The sequence below is a fragment of the Sus scrofa genome, chromosome 4 (assembly GCF_000003025.6).
Source record: "Sus scrofa isolate TJ Tabasco breed Duroc chromosome 4, Sscrofa11.1, whole genome shotgun sequence".
Classification (NCBI taxonomy): domain Eukaryota; kingdom Metazoa; phylum Chordata; class Mammalia; order Artiodactyla; family Suidae; genus Sus; species Sus scrofa.
In genome coordinates, this window is record NC_010446.5 from 46,214,285 (window position 1) to 46,241,449 (window position 27,165).

Sequence of the window (27,165 nt, forward strand, 5' to 3'; positions counted from 1 at the left end):
GAGTTTTTCCTGAGCATAACTAGTCCTTTCTATTTTATTTCTAAATTATTCTAGCCTTATACCACAAATTCCACTAACGTTTTTGAGACGGAGGGAGCGAAGTGCAATTACTTAGAGCATAGTCTTAAAAAAAAAAAAGAAAGAACAGGAAATCTTGAGTATTAGACATGGGATTTGCTCTGACACAAATTGTACCAATATTTTCTTAGGTCAATCTCCCAAGGCAAAAGAAATGAAAGTAAAAATAAACAAGTAAAACCTAATCAAACTTTTAAGATTTTGCACAGCAAAGGAAACCATAAACAAAATTAAGACGACCTACAGACTGGGAAAAAATATTTGCAAACAATATGACTGACAAGGGATTAATTTCCAATTATATAAAGAGCTCATATAACTCAATCACAAAAAGACAACCCAATAAAAAATGGGCAGAAGACTTAAATAGACATTTCTTGAAAGAGGACATACAGATGGCTAACAGACACATGAAAAAATGCAAAACATCACTTATTATTAGAGAAATGCAAATCAAAACTATACTTCCCACCAATCAGAATGGTCATCATTAAAAGCTCTACAAATAATAAATGCTGGAGAGGCTGTGAAAAAAATGGAACCCTCCTGCACTATTGGTAGGAATGTAAATTGGTTCAGCCACTATGGAACACAGTACGAAGGTTCCTTTAAAAACAAAAATAAAGCCTCCATATGATCCTACAATCCCACTCCTGGGCATACAAGCAGAGAAAACGATAATTTGAAAAGACATATGCACTACAATGTTCATTGCAGTACTATTTACAATAGCCAAGACATGGAAGCATGGAAGCAACCTAAATGTGCATTAACATATGAATGGATAAATAAGATATTGTGTGTATGTGTGTGTATATACATCCACATATATGAATATACATACATACACACAATTAAACATTACTCATCTGTAAAATAGAATGAAATAATGCCATCTGCAGCTAATGAATGGACCTAGAGATTATCAAAATAAGTGACATAACTCAGACAAAGACACATCATACACATGGAATCTAAAACAAATACAAAAGAGAACTTATTTACAAAACAGAATCAAAGAAATCAAAATCAAACTTATGGATACCAAAGGAGAAAAGGGGGATGGGTAAATTAGGAGTTTGGGATTAACATATACACACTAATAAATATAAAATAGATAACTAACAAGGACTTACTGTATATCATGGAGAACTATATTCAATATTTTGTAATAACCTATAAGGAAAAATAGTCTGAAAAAACACACAGACACACACACACACACACATACACACACACATATATAACTGTATCACTAAATCACTACGCTGTACAACTAAAACTGACGCAACACTGTGAATCAGCTATACTTCAATTTAAAAAAAATAGAGAAGCAAAAATCTTCAACAGAATATTAGGAAACTGAATCCAACAATACATTAAGTAATTGTACTCCCATGATCAAGTGGGATTTATTCCAGGCCTGCAAGGATGGTTTACTATCCAGAAGTCAATCCATGTGATACACCACATTAATAAACTGAAGAATAAGAATCATCTTTTTGATGCAGAAAAATCTTTTGACAAAATTCAACACCTATTTGACCTCCCTTTCAAAGAGTGAAGCTATGAAAAGGGGAGGAAGGAATAATCTTCACAGTGAAGAAATCTGAAAGATACACCTCAGCCAGGTCATCATGATCAAAATCGATAGGCATTAAAACATATCGATAGTATATACCTTTGATATGAGGTGATGGCACTTTATCTCTGTGACCTTCCTCCCCAGAACACATAACCCCAGTCTAATCATGAGAAAAACATCAGATAAATCCCAAACAAAGGACTTTCTACAAAATGCTAGGTTACTACTCCTTAAAATTGTGAAGGTCTCAAGAACAAGGAAAGTCTGAGAAACTGTTTCAACCAAGAGATGTGACTACTAAATATAATGTGGCATCCTGGATGGAATCCTGAAACAGAAAAGGGACATTAGGTAAAAACAAAGGAAATCTAATAAAGTATGGACTTTAGTTAATGTATTGGCTCATTAACTGGAAAAAATATATTAAAATAAAATGTTATAATACTAAGGGAAACTGGATATAAAGCAATTCTCCATACTAGCTTCACAGTTTTTCTGTAAATGTAAAACTGTTCTAAAATAAAACATTAATTTAAAATATACATATAGAATAGAATAGAATAGAAAAGTTATATAGAATTAAAATACTTTAATATATTAAAAACTGATTTGGCACGTTATCAATATGATAAAATCAGTTATGTTTATTTGTATTAGATCTTGAAATCTAACACATTTCACTCAATAATCAACTCAATAGATTCATTTCTTTCTTAACTCCAGATAATCTATCCTGGATACCATGTTTTCTACAGATTTTTGGGGGGAATAATTTTGTGTTATGCAAGTAAAAAAAACATGTTGACCTATTATCTTGAAAAACATTTTACTCTAAGTTTTGTTGATTATATTCATCAAGATAATTTCATAAAGAAATTATTTATTCTTATTTTTCTTTTTAGGAGCATAAGAAAGTAAATCAACAAGGTTAAATAAGTCAGTTGTTGTCCCTGAAAGCACACCTCCTTGGACACACTTTTGGAAGGTGATCATTAAAACTGCCTTCAGTTTAAAATATACCCAATCTGTGTGATTAGGTCACTTTGCTACACAACACAACTTGAAGAAATGTTGTAAATCAAATATAATTCAATAATAATAACAAAAAAGAAAAAAACTCAGGTAAATAAAGGAGTATAGGACTTTAAAATACTAAAATAAAATAAAATAAAATAAAATAAAATAAAATAAAATCTACCAAGTGCCCAGAAATCAGGTGGAAAATCAAATAACTGAGTTGAATGCTTGGGTCTTCACTGACTTAATACCAAATATTTAGGCAGTTTATCAGGAAAGATTATTTTTTACATCAAAATATTTTTTGTCATTTACAATTGTGTCGTGAATATAAAAAAAATCTGTCTTCACCATGAGGAAATGAGTATATATTAATTTTTCATGACTAGAAAGGATGTGCTTCTAAGTTAGTGAAAAAAATATGTTTAATATCGCTTCCATGGAGAATTAACAATATTTTACATGATACTGGGAGAAAGGAAACAAGAAAACATACTTAGCCTTTCATAGAATGACAGATGAAACATTTGTTTTTGGAAGAACATTTATTAATTTGTAGTGAAAGTAGATTCAAAATTAGCAAAGTAAAGAATATTCTATCTGGGGAGATCCTGTTGTGGCTCAGTGGTAACCCAACTATTATCATTAGGATGAGAGTTTGATCCCCGGCCTAACTCAGTGAGTTAAGGATCCAACATTGCCATGAGCTGTGGTGTAGGTTGCAGACACAGCTCGGATCTCACGTTGCTGTGGCTGTGGTGTAGACTGGCACCTGCAGCTCTAACTCGACCCCTAGCTTGGGAACTTCCATATACTGCAGGTGCTGCCCTAAAAAGAATACTCCATTTGTAGGCAAATTTTTCTACAAAATAAAAAATTAAATGTTTTAATACTGGTGTGATTTATAGAAAAAGGAATACAATACACATCAGATTGCTTTCTTTTCCCTTCGTCAGTATCTTCATTCCCATTGGATAACCACTACTTTCCAAGTTAATTATCTATTATTTCTGCCTGGCCAACCCTTATTTTGGTTAAAATTCTTTGATTTTCACTTGGGATGTCATCTGCCCCCTCTCTCACTCTACGTATTGCCCCCTCTCTCACTCTACGTATTACAAGTAAGGCTTTATGAACCCTACTCTACTATGGGGGTATATGGAATCCAAGCCTGGAAAATCGGTTCATTCCATCTCTCAGTTACTGCTTCAAGGATGATCACATGACTCTAGCTGATCACTCAGAGAAAATCTCAAGATTTTTGCTAAAATCACTTTAAAATAAGGGATATTTTCTCTCTATTCTGACTTGAATTGGTAGAAGCCATTCTAGGAGCCATCTTGTCACTTCTAGTAAGAAAGCATATCTGAAAGTAAAACCAACCAGAAGAAAACCAAAATTGAGATGAAGAAAGAGAGAGGAAGATAGGAAAATAGAGACCTAGATACAGCTGGGCCTGCAGCTACACCATTTCCTGCTATTTCAATTATAAGAGACAAGAAACTCTCAACTTTACTTAAACTAAGCAAATTGGGTTTTTGTCACTTTAAAGTGAATTGGCTCTAATTGATAACCATCTTTCTTTTTTTATAGCTATCTTAATACTTACTCATCTTCAGAGATTTACTTGAGGACAATTATTTAATAAGATTATCTGGGCTACCCCAAGCTCAGAGAACTTTTCTCTGAACTCTTATGTGTTTACCATTCAACTTAGTGATATCTCTTGCATTGCTGATGACATTATTATTCAATTTTCTCTGTGTTTATCATTAATTTATCAACGAGATGCTAAGCTCTGAGAGGACAACATTGTCCAATATCTCCTCCCCACCTTAAGTCTCTAAGAGCTTATAGCTGATGAACTAAGTGTTCTCCAGATCTGTGTGCAAAAATCTAAGTTACTTTCATTACACAAATGTATGGTTTGTCCTAGTAACATAAAATCTTGCAAAGGCTCACAGTTTTCAGTCAGTCTTCCATAACTGATCTACAAGTGATGAAATCATATCTTTAAGACCTATACAAAATTAATAAAGGCAGAAGGGAATATTGCTAATTTAGTCCTATTATTCCTACATTAAAAATGAGAAAGTAAGTTCAGAGAGGTTAATTTGTCCAAGATATCCTACACAATGTATACTAAATTTATGTTGTTGTTTTTTTTTAATCTTACCACCTAGCACAGTGTCTGGCATGTAAAAGGTATTTACAAAATATTAATCAAATGAACAAATAAATAAATGAAATAATGAATGATAGAGCTAAGATTAAAGATTATCCTTTTTGGTTTCAAATCTCTATTATACCATGCCACCTTCAAACAGGATCATAGCCAAAACAATACCTTAGATCTTTGTCTTTTGTTTTTTAATTACATTGAATCAGTGTTATTCATATGGAAATAGATCCTAGATTTCAACAGCATAACCCTACTACAGAGATGAGCCATAATAAATCAAGCATCCTGGACTAAATACTAGTGCTTTGAGGTTAGAGAGGAATCTGGATATAAATTCTATTTACTCATTATTTACTCTGGGTCATTGCACAAGGTATCTATGTCTCAAACAATTAATTAAATTGGGATAATGGTACCATTTTCCTTGAAAGATTACTGTGGAGATAAAATGAAAGTATGTCTAGAATAGCAACTGGCATATAGTAATCCTTTGCTAAAGTTATTTACTGTTATTACTGTACTATTACTTTCTTTTGAAGTCTGAACCAATTTTCTCATGGCCATATAAGTCTTGGTAATGCACAAGCTATTATATTTTATTTTATAATTTAGAAATGATTTAGAATATAAAGAAAAAAGAAATAAATGTCACTAATAGATAAACAGATATTCATAAGTAAGTGCTCATAATTAAAAGTGGCCCCAATATTACAATAAATAAGCTTTTAATACAAGAGACACTCTTACGTAAACAATTTAGCAGTCTCATTACCAATTCAGTTGCCCAATCTGGAAACTATAAATCTGACTCCCTCCCTCCCATATACAAATACGTGCCATTAAATACCTTCATCTTGCTCATTAACTATTTCCAATTAATTACCAAGTCCTTGCTAATTACATATATAAAAATATCAAGTTCAGTTTTTACCTCTTGCCATGGATTTATTGAAGCCTTCAATAGCTCTAATACTGAGGCTTTAATAGGGTAATGAAAAGTGATTAGATTTTCAAGACACTTTAACAATGGAAAAAATAGGGCCTGCTAATGGATTAGGCGCGGAATTGTTAGAGAAAGAGAAGAATCATGGATGCCTCTAAACCTTTTTTTTTTTTAATGAACTGCTGAATTGTGGTGCCATTTCCTAAGATGAAGAATGCTGCTGAAGGAGCAAGTCAAGCAACTGGGATAAGAGTGTGGTTTCAGATATGAGCATGGTAGGTATCTGACATACTTTTACAAATGGAGAAATTGTGTTGAGTCAGTACCTAATTCCTATGCATTTTTTCAAGTTGTGTGCCTCTGTACTTGCTTTTCATTTACCTGGAATTACCTGTCCCCCATGTAAACCACACTTAATCAGATGAATTAATTACAACTCAAGTGGTTGTTCCTCAACATCCAAGGCAGAATTAGACTTATCTTCCTCTAGTTCCCCATAGCAATGTAGCAATATTTACAAAATAATATTCATGAATCAAGCTTTAATCACTAGGTATACAAAAATGTACAGTCCCTAAACTCAAAGAGCTTGCAAACTCATAGAGGGTAGGGGAACACACTCACAGACTATTCAGGACAATGTGGTAAGTGATATTATACACAAATGGCTTTGAAACTAAAGACGAGAGTGATGGGTAGTTAGGCAATGATACTAATGCATATTATGTATGTATCTGTCACATGTAAGATATTTTGTATTATTTCATTAATCATCACAGCAGCTCTACAAGCCAAGCATAAAGGCACAAATACCTACCCAAGGTTAGACAGCTTTCATGAGACAGAACTAGTTTAAAAATCAACCTCTACTCCAAAGCCAATTCTCTGCCAAACCAAATTCAGAGAAGGCTTCATGGGAGGGATAAACTTGGACTAAAACAAGAAAAATGAAGGCCATTACCAGTGGAGGAAAGTATGAATATATACATGCAGAGGGATGGGGGGAGTTGGAGGCAGTATCTTTCACAGATAATGGGGAAAAATGGAACTTGACAGGTAATGCTATGCTCAGGAATCTTGATTTTATCCCATAGGCAATAGGTAACAAATGAAGGATTTTGAACAGAGGAGTGATAGAATCCTGTAGGTTTACACTACAGGAAGATTATTCCAACATAGATCCTAATGTAGATCTATATCACAGCACTTATTAGAGTATATAATTACTTTCTAATTCATGTTTATCTCCCCCTCTAAACTTTGAACTTTAACTCAACTCCATTCCATTCCCTGTACTCTGTGTGTGTGTGTGTGTGTGTGTGTGTGTGTGTGTGTGTGTGTGTGGTACCAACTTTAAGTCTTATTTATTTCATATCTTTAGTCTCCAAAGTAGGCTCTGGCAAATAGGAGCATTGCCTAGTAACAGATGAATAAAAGAAAGAAAGATGGAGGAAGAAAGGGAGGGCAAGACTGAAATTTAAGATCTTTCCAAAGTTTATACTATCTTTTCTAAGCATGGTTCTCATTAGTTTTAATAAAACTCTGGGTAAATAATGACCAGTTGAGCTATTTTGTGAAAAAAAAATCAAAATATTGCTACTTTTAAAGAAATACACTGATCTACTAGTTATTTGACATCATGAAGATATAGCCCACATAATCCAGCATTGCAATATTTTTGATATCAAGAAGAGCCCTAGATACTGAATGTATCACACTTTCCATTTTCCCCACATTTCTTTAATTATTTTATTTAAAAATCATAAATAAAGATGAATAGAGTTTCTTCAGTTTTCAATGTGGAGTACAGAGCCCAAAGGCTGTCTTAGGCATATAGAATCAACTCCAAGCACACATGAGAAATTATATTAGCACTATTGGCTTGCAAAAAACAGGAAAAGCAGAATGAGCAGGGCAAAGGTAGAACAAGTGCCAGGGCAGCTCAGGGACCTTAGTAAGGTCATCAGGGACATAACGTCTAGGCACTGTCAGGTGAATAATTCAGCACCAGTGGGAGGGTGAGTAGGACATTGTGACTGACAGTACCACCAAATAGGAATAAGCATTAGGATGAAAAAAAAATAGAAATAGGTAACACTTATTAAGAATCTCTTAAGGGTCAGACACCTTTCCAAGAATTTGTGTGCATTATCTCATTATCTTTCAAAAACCTGCAAGAGAGGCACTGCCTTTGTCTCCATTTTACAGGTGAGGAAGTTAAATAACTCACCCAGTTTACAGAGTAAGTGGAATAGGGATTTGAACCCAGGAAATGTGACTGTGAAGTCATAAGCTTAATATGCTTCCTGGATATAGCTGGAGTATAGGAAACGATTACATTGCAGAACATAAAGGGAAAAGAATGTTAAGCTGCCAATCCACAGATCTGGATTACAAAAAATGCTTAAGGTAAAAGCCACATTTTAGGGTAGACACTTTGCTCTGTACACTCCAGGATCTGTTATTCTCAGCCAATGGTAGCCGTATCTTGAGCTCAGTAATTGGAATCTAAAATTTCTATTTGTTTCTATGACAGCTGATAAGCCCAGCTATGTAAGATAAGAATTTTAACAGTTTTCTGCTTTTGGCAGAAAACCAACAGATTTATGAGTGTTAAACTGCTTTACATTTTAGAAAAGAAAACTACACACAGAGATAGAACATTTGTTTTCCCTTTCTCTGTAAGAAAAAAAAAAGAAAAGAAAGAAATCATTACTATCAGAACCTGCACTCATGCACTTCCACATATTGGATGGCTTGAAGGACCACTTCTCCCAATAGGGTTGTTGTAGTTCTGTTTGTTTTAATGAATCAGTCTTACTAGACTTTGACTTTCAAGCTGACAGATGTAGAGTTGAAGAGTCTGCAGGTGTGCATATGCCTGAAAGTAAATGTGAGTGCAGGGCTATCTGAGAACCCTTCTTCTCTGTAATAAGCTATCTGATTCTCAGTTTCCTAATTTTCACCAAAAAGTTTGATAAAATAGTGAGCAATTATAAAATAAAAATCATCCTTATGCCAATAATCCTTATTTCCAGCACCTAGCCTTTACAATCTTGTCATCTTTATTTGTGGTTAGGATCCCTGACTAGAAGATCAGAGGAGCTGAGGAGTCTCGTCGGGGCGGGCGGGGGGGGGGCAGTGAAACCTAAGTAGCTTACATCAAAGACAGTTTTGTTATTAAGATGTAGGAAACATAGAATCTGACCTCTAGATGGTACTCTGAAAGTTTCCCTGTCTTCAGAGAAAATACTCCCATTAACTGAAACTGTTGTTTCACCCCTCTACTTCAGTTCATATTTTTACATTTCATTGGAATAAACCAAACTTTGGGTAACCAAACTGAAAGGCTCTTAACAATTTTCATTTAATATATTAACATTAGTTATATAATGGTCCCATGAAATCTCTGAAGATTTGAAATATTTCTAAACACACAAATAAACTAGGGTTTTTAATGCAAACATTATTTCCTTGATGTGAATTGGCCTTAAATGAGTCATAATTCTTTCAGATTACCAAGAAAGCATTTAATGCATGGAATCAAGAAAACTACTCTGTACTGGAGAATCAGAACATCATATTAAAAATCTTTGCAAATTCACATAATGCTTATATGTATATACTTACACATATATAATTATGTATGTGTAGTCTGAAGTACCTATATATATGCATACATAATAAAGTGAAAAGATCGCCAGATTTGGAGTCAGAGACACTTAGGTTTAAGAATGCTGGTTCTGCTGATAACATACAATATACCCAGAGAAAATTATTTAACTCCTCTGAGCTTAAATTGCTTCACTGAAAAAACAGGGAAATAATAGAAAAAAAATGTAAAAGTACTATTCTGTGCAAGATCAAGAGTAACTAAATGTTTTAGAGGTATAATCTCATTTAATACTCAAGAAAATTTTATGACAGAAGTAATATTACCCTCCTTTGACAAACAAGGAAACTGAGGCAAGGGGAAGTTAAATAACTTGCTCAAAGTAATACAACTAAAGACTGTTTCTTATCTCTAAACTGTTATTCTGTAGACTTTTCATAACGACTGAAGACAATGCATATAAAACACCTACATAGAGCCTAGCCAATAATAATATGTCCTCAGTAAATTTTACTGATACTATTAATAAACAACATATAAATAACAATACTTAGTTTGATTAATGATGTATGTGATTGAGTTTCTTCTTCAGTTTTCAAGGTCAGATTGTTAGTAATACACTTCCTACAAATAAAGTCAGAAATATTTATTGAGTACTATGTTGTGACAGGAATTTTGCTCACCTCTGTGGCGTGGTCTCTACCCTCACAGTTTTACAACATATGGGTTATTGGAGTAGCTAAAAGCCACTGAGGAGAACTATAATGATTTCATAAAGAGATGTCATTGCATTGGGCTCAAAAGTGCCATTCATACAGCCTACCTATTTGCTGACCTAGAACGGCAGATCAAGGATGGCAGCAGAGGAGTTCTTCGCTGGTACAGCAGGTTAATGATCTGGCATTGTCATTGCAACAACTTGGGTCACTGTTGTAGTGCAGGTTCTATCCCTGACCCAGGAACTTCCATATGCCATGGGCACAGCCAAAAAATAAAGGACGGCAGCAGATCTCAGTAAATGCACATCAACTAGATGAATTGAATGGTGTTATTCACTACTATGGGCCTTTTCATTTTGCCTTTTCATAAAGTTAAAAAAATATTTTTGCAAATTTTACAAATATTCATGTTATGAATGTTTTCCATTTTCATTCAACCTGCATATAAATAAGTTTTTTTCAGGGAGTTCCCTGGTGACTCAGTGGGTTAAGGATCCTATGTTGTCACTGCTGTGGTGTGGATTTTATCCCTGGCCCAGGAACTTCTGCATGGTGCAGCCAAAAAAAATAGTTTTCTCAGGATTTTTGTCTTTCTAAGTTTAATTCTAGGCTCTTTAGATCGAAGCAGTTGTGTCTCTCTAAGCAATCCTATTTGAAGGTCTATCTCTATGTTCAAGATCCCAGCCTATGATTTAAAAATAGCAGCCAAGGAGTTCTTTCATAGTATTGTGGGTTAACGATCTACACTGTCAGTATAACTTGGGGCATCGCTGTGGCACAGGTTCAGTCCCTGCCCTGAGAACTTCCATATGCCACTGGTTCAGCTAAAATAAATACAAATAAAAAAATTAAAAATTAAAACAACTACGAAACCCAAAAAACTCATCAAGTATTTTTCCAATTTCTCCAGAAGCTTCTCTTTCATGTGAGATAGATTCCAAAAGCTAAATCTGTACCCTAGCAGACAATCTATCATATAGCTTATATCTGCTTATTCCCTTTGTTATCCCACCACCAATTATGAAATCCATAAGGTATTCTATCATATGAAGGTCTGTTACCCAGAGAGTAATAAGTACATGTAGCAGCTATTTATTTGCAAATATAGAATGTAATGAACACATGGTACAGAAAGATTTTTTGATGCTGATATCCTCTCATTTACATGTATATCCACTATCTTTTTTCCCTATTTCAATTCCATATGTATGGTAAAGAGTCTGGGTTTTTTTTTTTTTTTTCCACTAAACTCTGTAACAGAAATGACTAGAATGTTACCAAGTGTCCTAAAAGCCAAGGGACTAAAATGCAAAGACAGCTCAAGCTTTCAGTAGTATACTGATCACATTGATCCTAACAATACCAGCAAAATGAGCAGGTATAAGTTCTTAATATATACCATGCACTGACCTGGAGAATTTACATATGTTATCTCATTTATTATTCAAAACTCCAAGTTTGAGAAAACATTTTGATGGATAGGCATAATTAAATATTATCAGATTTGGGCCACTATTTTATTGCTCCTTGGATTAACATTTTTTGTTGTGTGAAAAGGTGTAGATTGACAGTGAAGCTTTCCTTGATCAGGCTGCTTAATGGCTAGACTACAACATATGTCTGTCAGATCTAGATTCTCTCCCCATAGATTAGAAATCAGATTTCAAGAAAAGGAGTCCTTGTAACCTAAATTTGTCAAGAAATTCTTGTCAAGAATATAGTTCTATTATGAATTTATACTATAGCAGTGGAATAAATTCAATAACCTCTGATTTGGTATTCTATGGAACAAAATTTGTAGTAGAATAAAGGAGCCAAAAGATATTGCTTATTGCAGCTTTTTATAAGGTTAAAAAATTGGACTTTGGGCAGGCATCATTTAAACTGTGATTTCTTTGACAAAACAATTTTCCCTTAGGGTTCCTCTTTCCTCTCTGCCTGTATAGATTATCCACCCCAGTGCATAAACTTCAAATGGGAGATTTGTGGCCAAGAGCCATGGAATAAAGATAATTCTGATAACACATGCATCCATATAATAGTGCAGTAGCAGTCCCCAAGGCCACTATAAAGTTCGATGTGGAGACCCTATACTTTGGTGCTACACAGATTCAAGTTCAAGTCTTATATCTATATCGTATTAACTCTAAGACATAACAAATGCAAAGCACTTGCCCCAATGCCTAGAACACAGTAGACACTCAACAAAAAGAAGCTGTTATTACCTTAAAAATAAATTTAAAGCACAAAAGGGAAAGCCAGAGCCCAAGTATGATGGCTCCTTACTTCAAAGGCATAAATTCCATCTTCCCGTCAAATACAAATACCTCTGTCAACTTCTAATGAGTATCTGTAGCCATGAACTTGCCTAAAAATCTTACAAGTACAAGAAACTGACATTTTATGTGTCAATTTCTTGGGTTCCCATCTCTTTTCCATATTATTCTTTATAAAGTGATCTAAAAGGTAATAGATTAATAAATAGAAACTATAGATTTTTGGTCTTACCATTTTTGTCTGCTCTCCTCAGTATCTGGAAAAGAAAAAGGACACATTTTATCACCATTTTTTGTAAGCATGGCAGGGAGCATTATACTCACACGTAATTTACCCATTATTAAACAAAAGAAACACCAATTTAAAATAAAAGTTTTCCAATTGAAACTTTTATTTATAATAGTCAAAATTAAAAACAACCCAATGTCCATAAACAAGTGAATGGACAAAGAGGCCATCGTATATCCATACACTGAATACTACTGAGCAATAAAAAGGAATGTGCTTTTGATGCATACAATAACTTGATGGATCTCAAAGTAATTATACTGAGTAAAAAATGTAGACACAAAAGAGGTATTATTCTACTTATATAAAATTCTAGAAAATGCAAAGAGTAAGAGCAGATTAAGGGCTGTGTAGGAAATGAGTAGGGCAGGGCTGGATTATAACAGGGCATGAGGAAACTTTTTAGAATGGTAGACATTTATTTTCTTGATTGCAGTAAAAGTTTCATAGATGTGTAAATATGTGAAAACTCAACTTTACACTTTAAATATGAGCTATTTAGTGCAAGTCAATCATATAATAAAGTGGGGAAAAACAGAAACAATATTAATAAATTTTGGATAATTAGGAGCTCATGTGCCTATACTATATCTTACTTTACTTTTATGAGCTAGTTATATTACCTGGCAGTATTTTAACTTATCTTTGATGGGTATGAACTGCTTGATTATCAAGAATCTTTGTAAAGATTTTCAATTTTCTCTGGTAAACCAATCTCCCCTCTACTCTTGGCCTTTTTTGGGGAGAGCACTAGTTAACAAGGTGTCACAACCTGTTAGTAGAGACTACTCAGGAATTAGCACAATAAAGCCAAAAAAGCCTTGGTTTTGCTTGATTTGTCAAGAAAGACACACTTTTTTTTTTCTGTTGACTTTGAATCTATGAAAGTACAGATAAGAAGCTTCTGTTAGCCTTTTTGTGATTGTATACAGTGTGGGTTGAACTGTGTTGCTCCAAAACAAATGTTGAAGTCTTAACCCCTAGTAACTGTGAATATGACCTGGTTTGGAAATAGGATCTTTGTTGTAGTCAAACTAAAACAAGATCTTATTAAATTGGGGCTGAATCCAATGACTGGTGACTCTATAAGGAGAGAAATTCAGAGATACAGAGACACAGAAGAAGGCTCTGTGATGACATGGGCAGGTATTAGAGTGATACTGCTGCAAACTAAGAAATGCCTAGGGCTGATGGTTACCACTAGAAGCTAGGGGACAGGCATGGAACAGATCTTCCCTAGAGACTTCAAAGGGAGTATGGTCCTATCTACACCTCGATTTCACCCTCTAGCCTCCAGAACTGAGAGAATAAATTTTTCTTGTTTAAACTACCCTTTGTTCAGTCCTTTATTATCGAAGCCCTAGGAAATTAATATAATATACAACCTGGAAATAACCAACACTCAGGAATGGTGTGTCAAGAAGTTCCTGTTGTGGCTCAGTGGTTAACGAATCCAACTAGGAACCATGAGGTTGTGGGTTTGATCCCTGGCCTCACTCACTGGGTTAAGGATCTGGTGTTGCCATGAGCTGTGGTGTAGGTTGCAGAGAGGGCTCGGATCCCACGTTGCTCTTGCCCTGGTGTAGGCCGGCAGCTGCAGCTCCAGTTAGACCCCTAGCCTGGGAACCTCCATATGTTGTGTGGGTGCGGCCCTAGAAAAGACAAAAAAAAAAAAAAAAAAAAAGGAATGATGTGTCAAGAGATTGAGAGAAACTGGATCACAAGGACACTCTCTGAGTCCCTTGATCACTTAATCCTGAAAAGATGACCTTTGCTTTTCATTACAAGAGTCAATAAATTGTTTTAATTTTTAAATCTTAAGATAGTTGGGTTATTTTTTCTATTAGCAACCATCAAATTAGTCCTAATTCATACTGTATATTAATAGAAAAAATCTGGGTAAGATAATACACAGCTTTGTCATACATAGTACCAAAGAAAATGTCCCTTCACCATATTACAAAGACAAGCTTTAATCAAATGAAAGGGGTAATTAAGGACTGTACTTCCTGAGCAATTTATAGGTATGTTTAATATCTATAAATACTCTTATATTTAGGTGATCACTTCTTGGTGGCCATCTAGAAATATCAGCAACAGTTTTCGTTATCAAAGGTTTCTGTTTACTAATTTCCACTACAGAAATATAATCTACCTTTCCTTCTGCTGATTTCATGGAGATGAAGTATGGATAAATGTATTCATCACTACAATGCATTTTTATTATAAAATACTAATATTATTGCTAAAATTTCTCCCCTGAAAAATTTCCAGTAACAGATATGTATCACCCAGAACTGAGTGCATAAAAGTTGTCCTCTTTTAAACTAAATTTATTTAATTATTGCAGTAGGACTGCTTTCAATAGTAAGAGCTTATATGTTTAGAGCAAAATTAGACACAGCTTCTTTTTTACAATACAGAAGTAATTTCTAGTGGGGATTTTGGAAGTCCATTTCTCCATTTCTCCATCATAACCAGCTTCTTCCTCTCCTCTGAAACTTGAAGACAGAGCTGGGGAGAAACAAAACATAGTCTATTTCTTCCTTTGATATACTCTAAGATTCTATTTCAAGCTCTACTGTATCCTGATGCATTTGAAATAATTACAATAGGAATAACAAAACACCAGAGACTTGGACTCAAGACTGTCATCATCTCATTTCATAAAGAACAATCTTAAATAACATTCATCTTCTTATAGATGCAATTAAGACAGTTATTTTTAACTGAATATGAACAGAAGTGTCTCTGCTGTAAATTTTGCCTGCGAGCCCTCAGACTAATAAAAAAAGGACTTGTAAATGAGAATTGAGTTCATTATGTTATGAACCATAGTAATCTGTGTCAGATAATCTTACTGGTTGCTTTCACAAGATAGATAATAAATACATTTAAATATCATGGTATTAAATGTAGATGGTGTTAAGTTTTGGCAACAATTTCAGGATTTTCAAATAGCATCCTGAAAGATATTCTTGGATGGCTTAAAATTCTTCACTTTTCACTTTAAGTTATTGAATGCAGGTGTTGAAATGCAAATATTACCTTGGAGGCATAAAAAATTAATACCATCAACACTTACTGAACTAATATTTGCTAAGTGCCTCCTCTCATGTACCAGGTTAAAATTAGGTAATAAGATGAGCTATCAGTCACTTAGTAGACTCCTAAGAAACTGGGCTATGGGGCAGGGAGTAGGGACTCATCCAGAATGTTCCATTCAGGAGGATCAACCTAGTAGTTGAGTCATGGTGTGTGGGCCTGGACACCTACCGTGTGGTTTTGCTACCAGGCAATTAGTCATCATGAGATAGGATGCAGGTAAATGGACATTGAAAGATGGATGGAGAAAAGGTAATCAGTACATACTGATTTTTTACTAAAGTATAGTTGATTTACAATGTTCCTGCAATTTCTGCTGTATAGCAAAGTGACCCAGCCACACACACACATACATTCTTCTTTTTTTAATACTATCTTCCATCATGTTCTAACCCAAGAGACTGAGCACAGTTCCATGTGCTGCATGGTAGGACGTCATTACTTATCCATTCTAAATGAAATATTTGCATCTACCAATACCAAACTCCCGGTCTGTCCCCTTCTCTCCTACCTCCCCACTGACAAACACAAGTCTGATCTCCATGTCTGTGATCTGTTTCTGTTTTTGTTTTGTTTTGTTTTTTGTCTTTTTGCCATTTCTGGGCCACTCCCACGGCATATGGAGGTTGCCAGGCTAGGGGTCGAATCAGAGCTGTAGCTGCCGGCCTACGCCAGAGCCACAGCAACGTGGGATCCAAGCCGTGTCTGCAACCTACACCACAGCTCACGGCAACACCGGATTGTTAAGCCACTGAGCAAGGCCAGGGATCGAACCCGCAACCTCAGCGTTCCTAGTTGGATTCGTTAACCACTGCGCCACAATGGGAACTCCTCTGTTACTGTTTTGTAGATGGGTCATGTGTGCCATATTTTAGACTCCACATATAAGTAATAATACAAGGTGTTTGTCTTTCTCTTTCTGACTTACTTCACTTAGTATGAGAAACTTTACTTCCATCCATGTTGCTGCAAATGGCATTATTTTGTCCGTTTTATGGCTAAATAGTATTCCATTGCATAAATGTACTACATCTTCTTAATTCATTCATCTGTCAATGGACACTTTGGTTGTTTCCATGTCTGGGCTTTGTGACTAGTGCTGCAATGAACAGAGGGGGTGCATGTATCTTTTTCAATGAATGTTTTGTCTAGATATATGCCCAGGAGTGGGATTGCTGGATCACATAACAGTTCTCAGGAACCACCACCATACTGCTTTCCATAGTGGTTGTACCAATTTCCTTTCCCACCAACAGTGAAGGAGGGGTCCCTTTTCTTCATGTCCTCTCCTGCCTTTGTTGTTTGTGAACTTGTCAATGATGGCCATTTTGACTGGTTTGCAATGGTAGCTCATTGTAGTTTTGATCTGCATTTCTCTAATAATTAGTAATGTTGAGCATTTTTTCATGTGCCTGCTATCTCCTCTATGTCTTCTTTGGAGAAATGTCTATTTAGGTCTTTTGCCCAATTCTCAATGGAGTTTGTTTTTTTGTTGTTGAGTTGTATGAGTTGTTTGTGTATTTTGGAGATTAAGCTTTAGTTGGCTGCATTGTTTGCAAAGATTTTCTCCCATTTTGTGGACTGTCTTTTCATTTTTTAATGGTTCCTTTGCTGTGCAAAAGCTTTTGAGTTTTAATTAGGTCCCATTGGTTTATTTTTGTCTTTATTGTCATTATTCTGATACTAATTCTGACACTTTTTAGAAGTATTTCATACAAATTAGGTTTGAAAATAAATAGTCCCTGTATTATTTTGTGGGTTTGCCTATCATTTTTGATGCATTCAGCATGGAACAATGATGTAAAAATAATAGTTCAAATTTAGCACATATCCTTTTTTCTCAGTTTCCTATGCTATGATCTTTTATTTCATTCTCACGACAACCTTTCGAATTAAATATAAAACTCATTATTTTTACTGATATGGAGATAAAGAAAATGAAGCAAAAGCCAACAGCGGTGGTAAATCTCTGACTTTCTGATCTATGGCTAGTTTCTAACTAGCTGGATATAGCTAGCCATGTCATTAATAGTATCCTCAAAAGCAGTTAGAGTTATTTGTTAAAGCAGTGGCACTGGAATATAGACACTGAAAATCAAAGTTTTCCTCAGATATGGAAATTAGTCAGTGTGATGCAGAAGATCAATTTCATTTTTGTTCCTCTTTGGAAACGGGAATATCTATCACCTACTTATTACAACCTGAACATAATTCAAAAAGCAATCTTACTTAGTAGTGCTACTAGAATAATGAATCAAATATAATTATATATTTATAATTTAATTTTTATTTTTGGTAAAAGTAATATGATTCAGGAATAAAGAACTCAAAAGTCCCTGAGTAACAAATCCTTTTTCATGTCACATAGGGTTAAATTTTTCACAAAATATCTCAAATTTTCACAAGGGTTAAATTTTTCACAAAATATCTCAAAGAAAAGTGTAAACAAAGTATTTTCTATTCAAGATAAAATCCAGTGGCAGTTTTGTGGAGACTCTATCATTTTACTGGCAAATAAGCACCTCTCATATGAAATCAGTTGTATATTTTTATTTTTAAATTCTAGAAATAAATATAAGAACACAAAGTTGTCCTATTCATAGAGTACACACTTCTTTCAGAACAAGGACCTGAAGCTGTTTATTTACTGAACTTGGGAACAATCATGCATATATATAAAATAAATGAGATCTTAATTTCCTCTTTTTTCTTATTTTTAAGTAGCAGTTTGAACTCTTGGGCTAAGTAGGTGTGTGTCTTAGTGAGGATGACTTTCCATTTACATAGTTCAATCCATTCATCTCTACAGAATCACTGCTTTTAAACAGTCATAGAGAAGGGTTTTGGCCAGGATGGCAGAGTAGGAAGACCATGAATTTACCTCTTCCCATGGGCAGAGGTATTCTATTTACAGAGCAACTATTGATGAAAACGACTGGAATCTAGCCGAAAAGTTCTCATACACTGAAGATATAAAGAAGGAAATACATGTGGGCAAAACAAAAAGACAATCTACTGAAAGGGAGAAAATATTTGTAAATCATATGACCAATAAGGGATTAATATATAACACATATAAATAGCTAAAACAACTCAACATCAAAAACAAACAACTCAGTTAAAAAGGGGTGTAAGAACTGAACAGACATTTTTCCAAAGATGAAATATAGATGGCCAGCAGACACATGAAAAGATGCTCAGCATTGCTAATCATGAGGGAAATGGAAATCAAAACCACTATAAGATATCACCTCACCTGTCAGAATGGCTATCATCCATGAGAGCACAAGTAACGAATGTTGGCTATGATGTGAAGAAATGGGGACTCTTGTTAATTGGTATAGCTACTGTGGAAAACAGTATGGAGGTTCCTCAAAAAATTAAAAATAGACCTACCGTATGACTCAGTAATTACACTCCTGGGAATATATATATGAAAAAAAAAACAAAAACACTAATTCAAAAAGATACATGCAACCCAGTGTTCACAGCAGCATCATTTACAATTGCTAAGATATGGACACAACCTAAGTGTCCATCACAGAGGAACAGACAAATAAAATGTGGCATACACACACATGCATGCACGTGTGTGTATATGTGTGCATGCACACACACACACACACACACACACACACACACTGGAATACTACTCAGTCATAAAAAATAATAAAATTGTGCCATTTGTAGCAACATGGATGGACTTGGAGTGCATAATGCTAAGTAAAGTAAGTCTGACAGAGAAAGACAAATACAGTATGATGTCACAAATGAATTCTAAAAAATACAACAAACTAGTGAATATAACAAAAAGAAGCAGAATCACAAATACAGAGAACAAACTAGTGGTTGCCAGTGAGGGGGGCAATATAGGAGTGGGGTAGTGGGATGTACAAAGTACTGAGTGTAAGATAGGAACGAGGATGTATTGTACAACACAGTGAATACAGCCAATGTTTTATGATAATTATAAATGGGAAGTAACATTTCAAAATTGTGTAAAATTTTTTAAAAAATTGAAAAAAAGAAGGAGCTACAATAAGACATGTAGGATGGGTGGAGACACCATATAATTAAGACTCATACTTCCAAGGTGGGTGACCCACAATGAGGAGGATAATTACAATTGCAGAAGTTCTCCCAAGTAGTGAGGGGTCTGAGCACCAGGAAGACAAGTAAGCCCTCAAAACATTTGGCTCTGAAGGCCAGTGGGGCTTACTTATGGTAGAGCCAGAAGACCCTGGGAAATATAGACTCCACTCCTAAAGGGTGGATACAAAATCTCACACACTCCAGGACCCATGGCAGAAGGAATCATTTGAAATAAGCCAAGGTCAGACCCATTTGCTGATCCTGGAGAGCCTTTGGGAGAGGCAAGAGACAAGTGGAGCTCACCCTGGGGACACAGACAGAGGCAGCAGCTATTTGGGATGGAGGAGGCTTAGTCTATCACAAGAACATAGGTGCTGACAATTGCCATTTTGGAATCCTCCCTTTTAGCTTACTAGCCCCAGGGCCCAGACCTGTCCACCAATCTGTGGGCACTAGTATTGGGCCAAGCAAAGCAACTAGCCAGTCAAGGACACAGTCCAATCCACCAGCAGGCTTGCTGCTTAGGAACCTCTAACCCCTCAGCTTCTCCAGGACATATCTCTGTCCATTAAAGGACTCAGGACCCATCCCCACACACCAGTGCTATGATTCTAGCCTCAGAATCCCCAGAGCTTGGCATCCAGAGACCTTGGGACCCAGCTTCTCGGACCAGCTCCAAAACCAATCTCAAACACCACTAGCACTAGCTCCAAAACCAATCTCAGACACCAGTGAACAAACACAAGCTCAAGGAACACTTAGACTCCAGCCCTGCCAACCAGGGCACTGAAATCAGTCCCAGGACCTCTGCAGACCCACAGGCTGCTGTGCAATACCGACCCCATAAATCAGTAGGCTGGCACCAGCCCCAGGGCCCAGTGGACCCTGGCCCTGCCCATCATCAGGCCAGTACAAGAATGGAAGAAGTAGAACTACCACTGTTTGCAGATTACATTCTTATACACATAAAATCCTAAATATGCCACCAAAAAACTACCAGAACTCATCAGTGAATTTCGTATACAGATTAATTAACATATAGAAATCTGCTATATGTCTTTACACTGACAATGAGCTATCAAAAAAAGAGATTAAGAAAGCAACCATATTTACATTTATATAACATCAAAAATAATAAAAGCCTAGGAAAAAAATCCAACCATGGAGGTAAGAAACTTGTAAATTTCTTTCAGAAAATTATAAAACACCAATGAAAGAAATTGAAGATGACATAAACAGATGGAAAGATATACATGTTTATGGATTAGAAGAATTAATGTTGTTAAAATGATCATACTACCCAAGGCAATCTATAAATTCAAGGCAATCTCTATCAAAACACCAACTGCATTCATAGAATTAGAACAAATACTTGTAAAATTTGTATTGAAATACAAAATACTGCAAATATCCAGAAAATCTTGAGACAGAACAAAGCTGGAGGTATCATGTTTCCTGATTTCAAATATACTACAAAGCCACAATTATCAAAACAGTATGGTACTCACACAAAAACGGACACAGATAAGTGGAACAGAATAGAATCCTGAAATCAACCCACACTTATATTTATCTATGACAAAGGAGGAAATATCTATGACATATGGGGGAAAAAGCCTCTTCAATACTTGGTATTGGGTAAACTGAACAGCTACAAGCAAAAGAATCAAACTGGATTATTCTCTCAGACTATGCCCAAAAATAAATTCAAAATGGATTAAAGACTTAAACATAAGACCTGAAACTCTAAAACTTCCTGAAGATAACATAGGCAGTATGCTCTCTGACATCATTCTTAGTAATTTTTTTTTAACATGTCTCCTCAGTCAAGGGAAACAAAAGCAAGCATAAATAAATGGGCCTAAAAACCTAAAAGGACAACCTTTTGCTCTGTGAAGGAAACTATCAAAAAAATGAAAAGGACATTTACTGAATGGGAGAAGATATTTGCAAATGGTATATCCAATAAGAGGTTAATATCCAAAATATACAAGGAAGTGGTACAACTCAACATCCAAAAACCCAAAGACTCAATTTAAAAATGGGCAGAGGATCTGAATAGACATGTTTCCAAGGAACATATACAGATAATCAATAGGTACATGAAAAGGTGTTCAACACCAGTAATTATCAGGGAAATGCAAATCAAAAGAACAGTACTTCACACTTATCAGAATGGATATTGTCAAAAAAGACAACAAATACAAGTGTTAGGGAGGGTGTGGAAAAAGGGAACCCTTAAGCACAGTTGGTAGGAATGTAAATTGGTGCAGCCACTACAGAAAACAGTATGAAGAGGCCTCAATTCCACTCCTAGGTATTTATTCAATGAAAAGGAAAACCCTAATTAGAAAAGTGATATACCCACCCCCCTCACGTTCATGGCAGCCTTATTTACAATAGCCAACATATGGAAGCAACCTAAGTACCCATCAATAGATGAATGGATAAAGAAGTGGTAGATTGATAGATAGATGATAGATAGAAAGATCTAGGTATATGCACAATGAAACATTACTCAGCCATAAAAAAAGAGTGAAATCTTACCATTTGTGACAACATAGATGGACCTTGAGGGTATTAGGCTAAGTGAAATAAATCAGATAGAGAAAGACGAATACCATGTGATATCACATATGTGGAGTCTAAAAAACAAAGCAAATGAACAAACATAACAAAAGAGAAACAGAGTTATACATACAGAGTGGTTGCCAGAGGAGAGAAGAGTCGGGACAGGAAAGAAATAAGTGAGGGAGATTGAGGTACAAACTTCTAGTTGCAAAAAAAAAAAAAAAAAGTTACAGGTATAAAATGTATAATGTGGGGAATACAGCCAATAACTGTGTAAAATCTTTGGTGACAGATTTTTATCTAGACTTATCACGGAGATCATTTTGAAATGAATAGAAATTTCAGTTCTCTATGTTGTTTAACAAGAGTTAACATTGTATTGTGGGTCAATTACACTTCAAAATCAAACAGACACATTCATAGAAAAAGAGATCAGATTTGTGGTTACCAGAGACATGGGGTAGGGAGATGGAATGGGATAGATGAGACAGTCAAAAGGCATAAATTCATGTTACAAGATACATAAGTACTAACGATGTAATGTACAACATGATAAATGAAGTCAACACTACTGTATGTTACATGTGAAAATTGTTAAGAGAGTAAATCCTGAGTTTTCATTACAAGAGAAAACATTTTTTTTCTCTTTCTTTAAACTGCTATCTATATGAGATGATAGGTGTTCACTAAACATACTGGGCTAATCATTTCATGATATATGCAAGTGTACACAAATATATAGTGCTGTATGTCAATTATCTTTCAATAAAACTGGAAGAAAAATAAATAAATAAATTTTCTCCAGAAAAATAAAAAAGTCATAGGGAGGCACTTGATATCCTTGGGGGAAACACCGAAGATAGATCAGAATGAATGAAGGCCCCTCTTGCCTTCTTTGAATCAATCTCATAGCTGTTTAGCCATAAACCTTATCACTGACATGATTTTGAGGAACCCTAACTCTATCCCTGAGGATTTCCTTCTCTGGTGTGCTGTGTGCCTCCTCCTTCTCCCAGCTCAGTTCCTCAGCGGCTTTTTTTTTTTTTTTTTTTTTTTTTGCCTTGAATGGCAAGACTTAAAAAGTATAGTATTAGCCAGTGTAACCATTAGCACCAATAACAACATCTGATTGACCCAAACTAAGCAGAGATTAGTGCTCATGAAAAATGAGGTATTAACAATCCTATTGAGTGGAAGGAATGGGAATCCCACATATGCATTGGTGGGAAAAAGATGGCCCACCCAGAAAGCCTGTATTTCTAATTGCTACTGCACGGTGATGAGAGGAGAAGCCGGCCAGGAAATGCAGGTGAATCTTATCTATATCTTTTGTCCTACCCCAGGTTTAATTATTGATGGAGGTTTCTCAGCTAATCCGTTCAAAATAAACTTGGGAGGGCTCCCTGCCCCCTCTTCCTTACATTCATTACCTCTGCTCCACCATTATGATACTGATAACTTGATTTCCTCATATTTTCATCTCTCCACAAATAAATGTATTTGGCCTCTGGCCCCCTCACTTCGACTTTTATAAGAAATGATAACTCGGGTTAGGGGAAAAAGCAAAATCATTCTTCAATGCCCTCTGCCCATTTTTTTTTTATCATGACAGAATTGTCCCCACTGAGCCAGAAACTACCTCAAGGGACAGGACGAATGTGACAGCTGAGGGGCTGAGAGTGCTGAGAGCCTGCAGGCAACTGAGGGATAGGAAAACCATAAAACCTAAAGGCAGAGGAAAGAGCTAAGCAAAACGGTGAGAAATATAGAGAATGGCAGGAAGGGAGAGTAAAGCAAAATTGAGAAATAAATAAGAAATAAAACTGCTACAGGGATAGAAACCACAGCATGAGGGCAGAAAAATAGCACAGAAAGGGAAAGAAAGAATGAAAAACGATTATTCAAAATCAGAGAAATGGAGTGAGGGAATCAATAAGCAAGCCACGGTGAGGACCAAAAGAACAACAGCTAAATTCTAGAACTGATGAAGATAATGACAGTAATTACAACTTGGAGAGTTACAGAAGGCCAATAGCAGGAAAGAAAAATGTAAAAATAGGAGATAGCAGCGAAAAAGGAATCATTATGAAAGTCTTGGCGACTGCTGGTAATAAGAAAAATATGTTTTCAAGTGATTGTTTTTTGGGGATGGGGGGGTTGTTGAAGGATGGCGGGCATAGCAATCTCTGTTGATTCCCCAGATCACTTTAGAGCGTGGGCAAGATGGGAGCTGAAAATAGGGCATATTGGAGATGAGTTGGGACAACGCCAACACCCCCCACCTTTACCCCCTTTAAAATACTCTATTCACCTGAATGGAGACTTGTATTTACAAACCTAGTCCCTATTGAAATCCAGGCTGTTGGGGAATTTAACTTTTTGGAATATATTAGGGGTGGTTAAGCCCCAGGTCGCCGGACTGGGCCAGCCCTTTTGACAAGTTCAGTGGCGGTTATTTCCCAGGCATTTGCCTGAGTGGTTTTCCGGGGAGAGAGGGAAGCGAGGTAGGAGCTAGTTCTCTCAGGTGTTCTGGAGGCAAAACACCGGCTGATGGACACCTGGCTGGAAACTCCTCCTTCCAGCGAAGAGGAAAGCCCCTAAGACACATCGACCTAACCCCTTCCCTTTGTACTTACGTCTAGGAAGATCGACATGCCTTTGGACAGCTGCAGCGCGGAACTTAGCTCTTCCGAAGAGTTGTTGGAGGACGACGACGTCTCCCTAGATTCCTCCATCCTTGGGAGCCCTGAAGACCGCTGGCGCTGGCGAGAGCACGGCTAGGCAGCCACACAGGCTCAGGCAAGGATGCGCCGCACTCCCTACCCTCTCCCAAGCTCCCGCTGCAAGGCTCGGGATCGAGAGCGGATGCTCGCTGCTCCGAGAGCCTCCCTCCTGTCTCTCTCGGGCTTATTCTCCACCTCCTTGTCTACGTCCTCCGCGCTCCCACGCATTCCAACTCGCGCCTCCCCCTTCTCTTGGCTGCGCCGCCTGGATCACTCGTCTCTGCTGGTAACAACGCGCTGCTCCTCTTGGGGGCGGGGTGGGGGGGTGCGGACTCTGACCCCCACGCACTGCCATTAGGCTTGGGAGTAACCCTGAGGCTTCCGCCCAGTCCACAACGGTCCCACACGCGGAGAGAAAGGAGGTAGCCCACTCAGAGAGGGGGAACAGATGGAGGGTTAGCTGTCCTGAATAACTAAAACACAAAGTAAGGATGCCCCCAAACTCACCCCTGGGTAGAAAATAGTTAGATTCCAAGATGTTTTGCCAACTTTGCTTTTGTCCAAGTACACCTGTCTTCCCCACCCTCCCCAAAGACTGGTAGGTAAATAGATATCACCAACCAACGAGATAGGGGGGCGGTTAATGTGGGGATTAAACCACTCATTTTTGGAATCTTGAGGCCCCGGGTTCAAAACCTGCTCTTTGTTGATTTATCTTGTGATCTAGCAAGTTACTACATCGTTTCGCCTCTGTTTTCATCAGTAAAATGGTCACGATGGTGCTACTTACCTCAAAGCATTCTGGGGCTTAAATGTGGTTAGTGCCATGGACAAAGGTATGGACGCTGCATAGAGTGAGCAGCCAAAAAAAAAAAAGTTCTATGGGAAAAATATTGTCAGATCATGGTCAAGCAAGTTTTCCAAAGTTGAAGTCACAATAAAGGATACAGTCCCTATCTATGTTTAAGAGAGGGTAATTATTCAAAATCTGAGGGCTTCTGTAAGAGCTGCAAAAATGGTAATCTCACCTTCCATCAGGAGAAATATCCACTGTTTATTGGGCATCTAAATGTGCAAGACACATTCGAGTTGCTGTGGGTTACAAAGTTGAACTATCTTGGAGTAAAATGAGCCAAAGAGAATAGTACCTTTTCCAAACAAGGCTCTGCCTGTGAGAATGGATGAAGTGGATCCAGATCTCTATTTTGTGGCCTCCAAGAAAAAAAAAAGTCGTTTCTATAAAGCACGTGCACAAACAACCTAACACAGGACAAAATGTGAGTTCCAAAAAGCATATAAAAAGTTCTATATGAGTTTCCTAGGAGAAATGATTTATTATCTTGCTAATGGGACCAAGAAAGGCTTGATAAAAGAGGTGGTATTTGAAATGTATCTTGAAAATTCCTAGATATATATCTGATAGAAATAGAGAGAAAAGACATTCCAGATGGAACAGCAAAAGTAAAGGCATGACACCCAGGAGAGTCCATGGGAATCTGTAATTAGTCTACTGGAATCCTAGTCCCTACCCAAGGCTTACTAAAGCAGAATATAAAAGTATGAGATCCAGGAATCTGAGTCCCTCTTTTTTCCATGATTCATATCCTGGTGCTCGGTAGCAGGTAGGACTGGGGCGGGGGAAGGCCCGATAAATCACCTTGGGCACAAAGTGTAAGGAAGTGTTACCCTGTATTTGCATGATCCTGATAGTGCCTGCCTTCTTAAATTTTGCATCGTTGGCATCTCAGTTACCTCACCCAAGTCCCAGACTTGCTCTGTAGATCAGTGTTTGCAAGAAATGGATCCAGTCGTTTTCAGTTCTGGCTGTACATGGGAATTACCAAGGATGTATGGCAACTTTCAATACAGCCACAATTTCGTTAACTTCCTATAGAAACGTGCGTCCCCTTTCCTTGAATCTGAAGGACTGTGACTGCTTGAATGCATAAAATGCACCAGAAGTGATGCTATG

The 27,165-nt window shown here is 36.6% G+C and overlaps 1 protein-coding gene across 1 annotated transcript in view; it reads right to left on the reverse strand.

The window, feature by feature from the left end:
- The window catches only part of NECAB1 (N-terminal EF-hand calcium binding protein 1), a 257,897-nt gene extending 232,508 nt beyond the window's left edge, over positions 1-25,389 (reverse strand). The window contains exons 1-2 of the mRNA XM_021089131.1: positions 25,107-25,389; positions 12,646-12,670 (exon numbers count right to left, since the gene is read on the reverse strand). Coding sequence (XP_020944790.1) covers positions 12,646-12,670; positions 25,107-25,205 — 124 coding nt within the window. The 5' untranslated portion in view covers positions 25,206-25,389. The remainder of the gene's footprint in view (positions 1-12,645; positions 12,671-25,106) is intronic.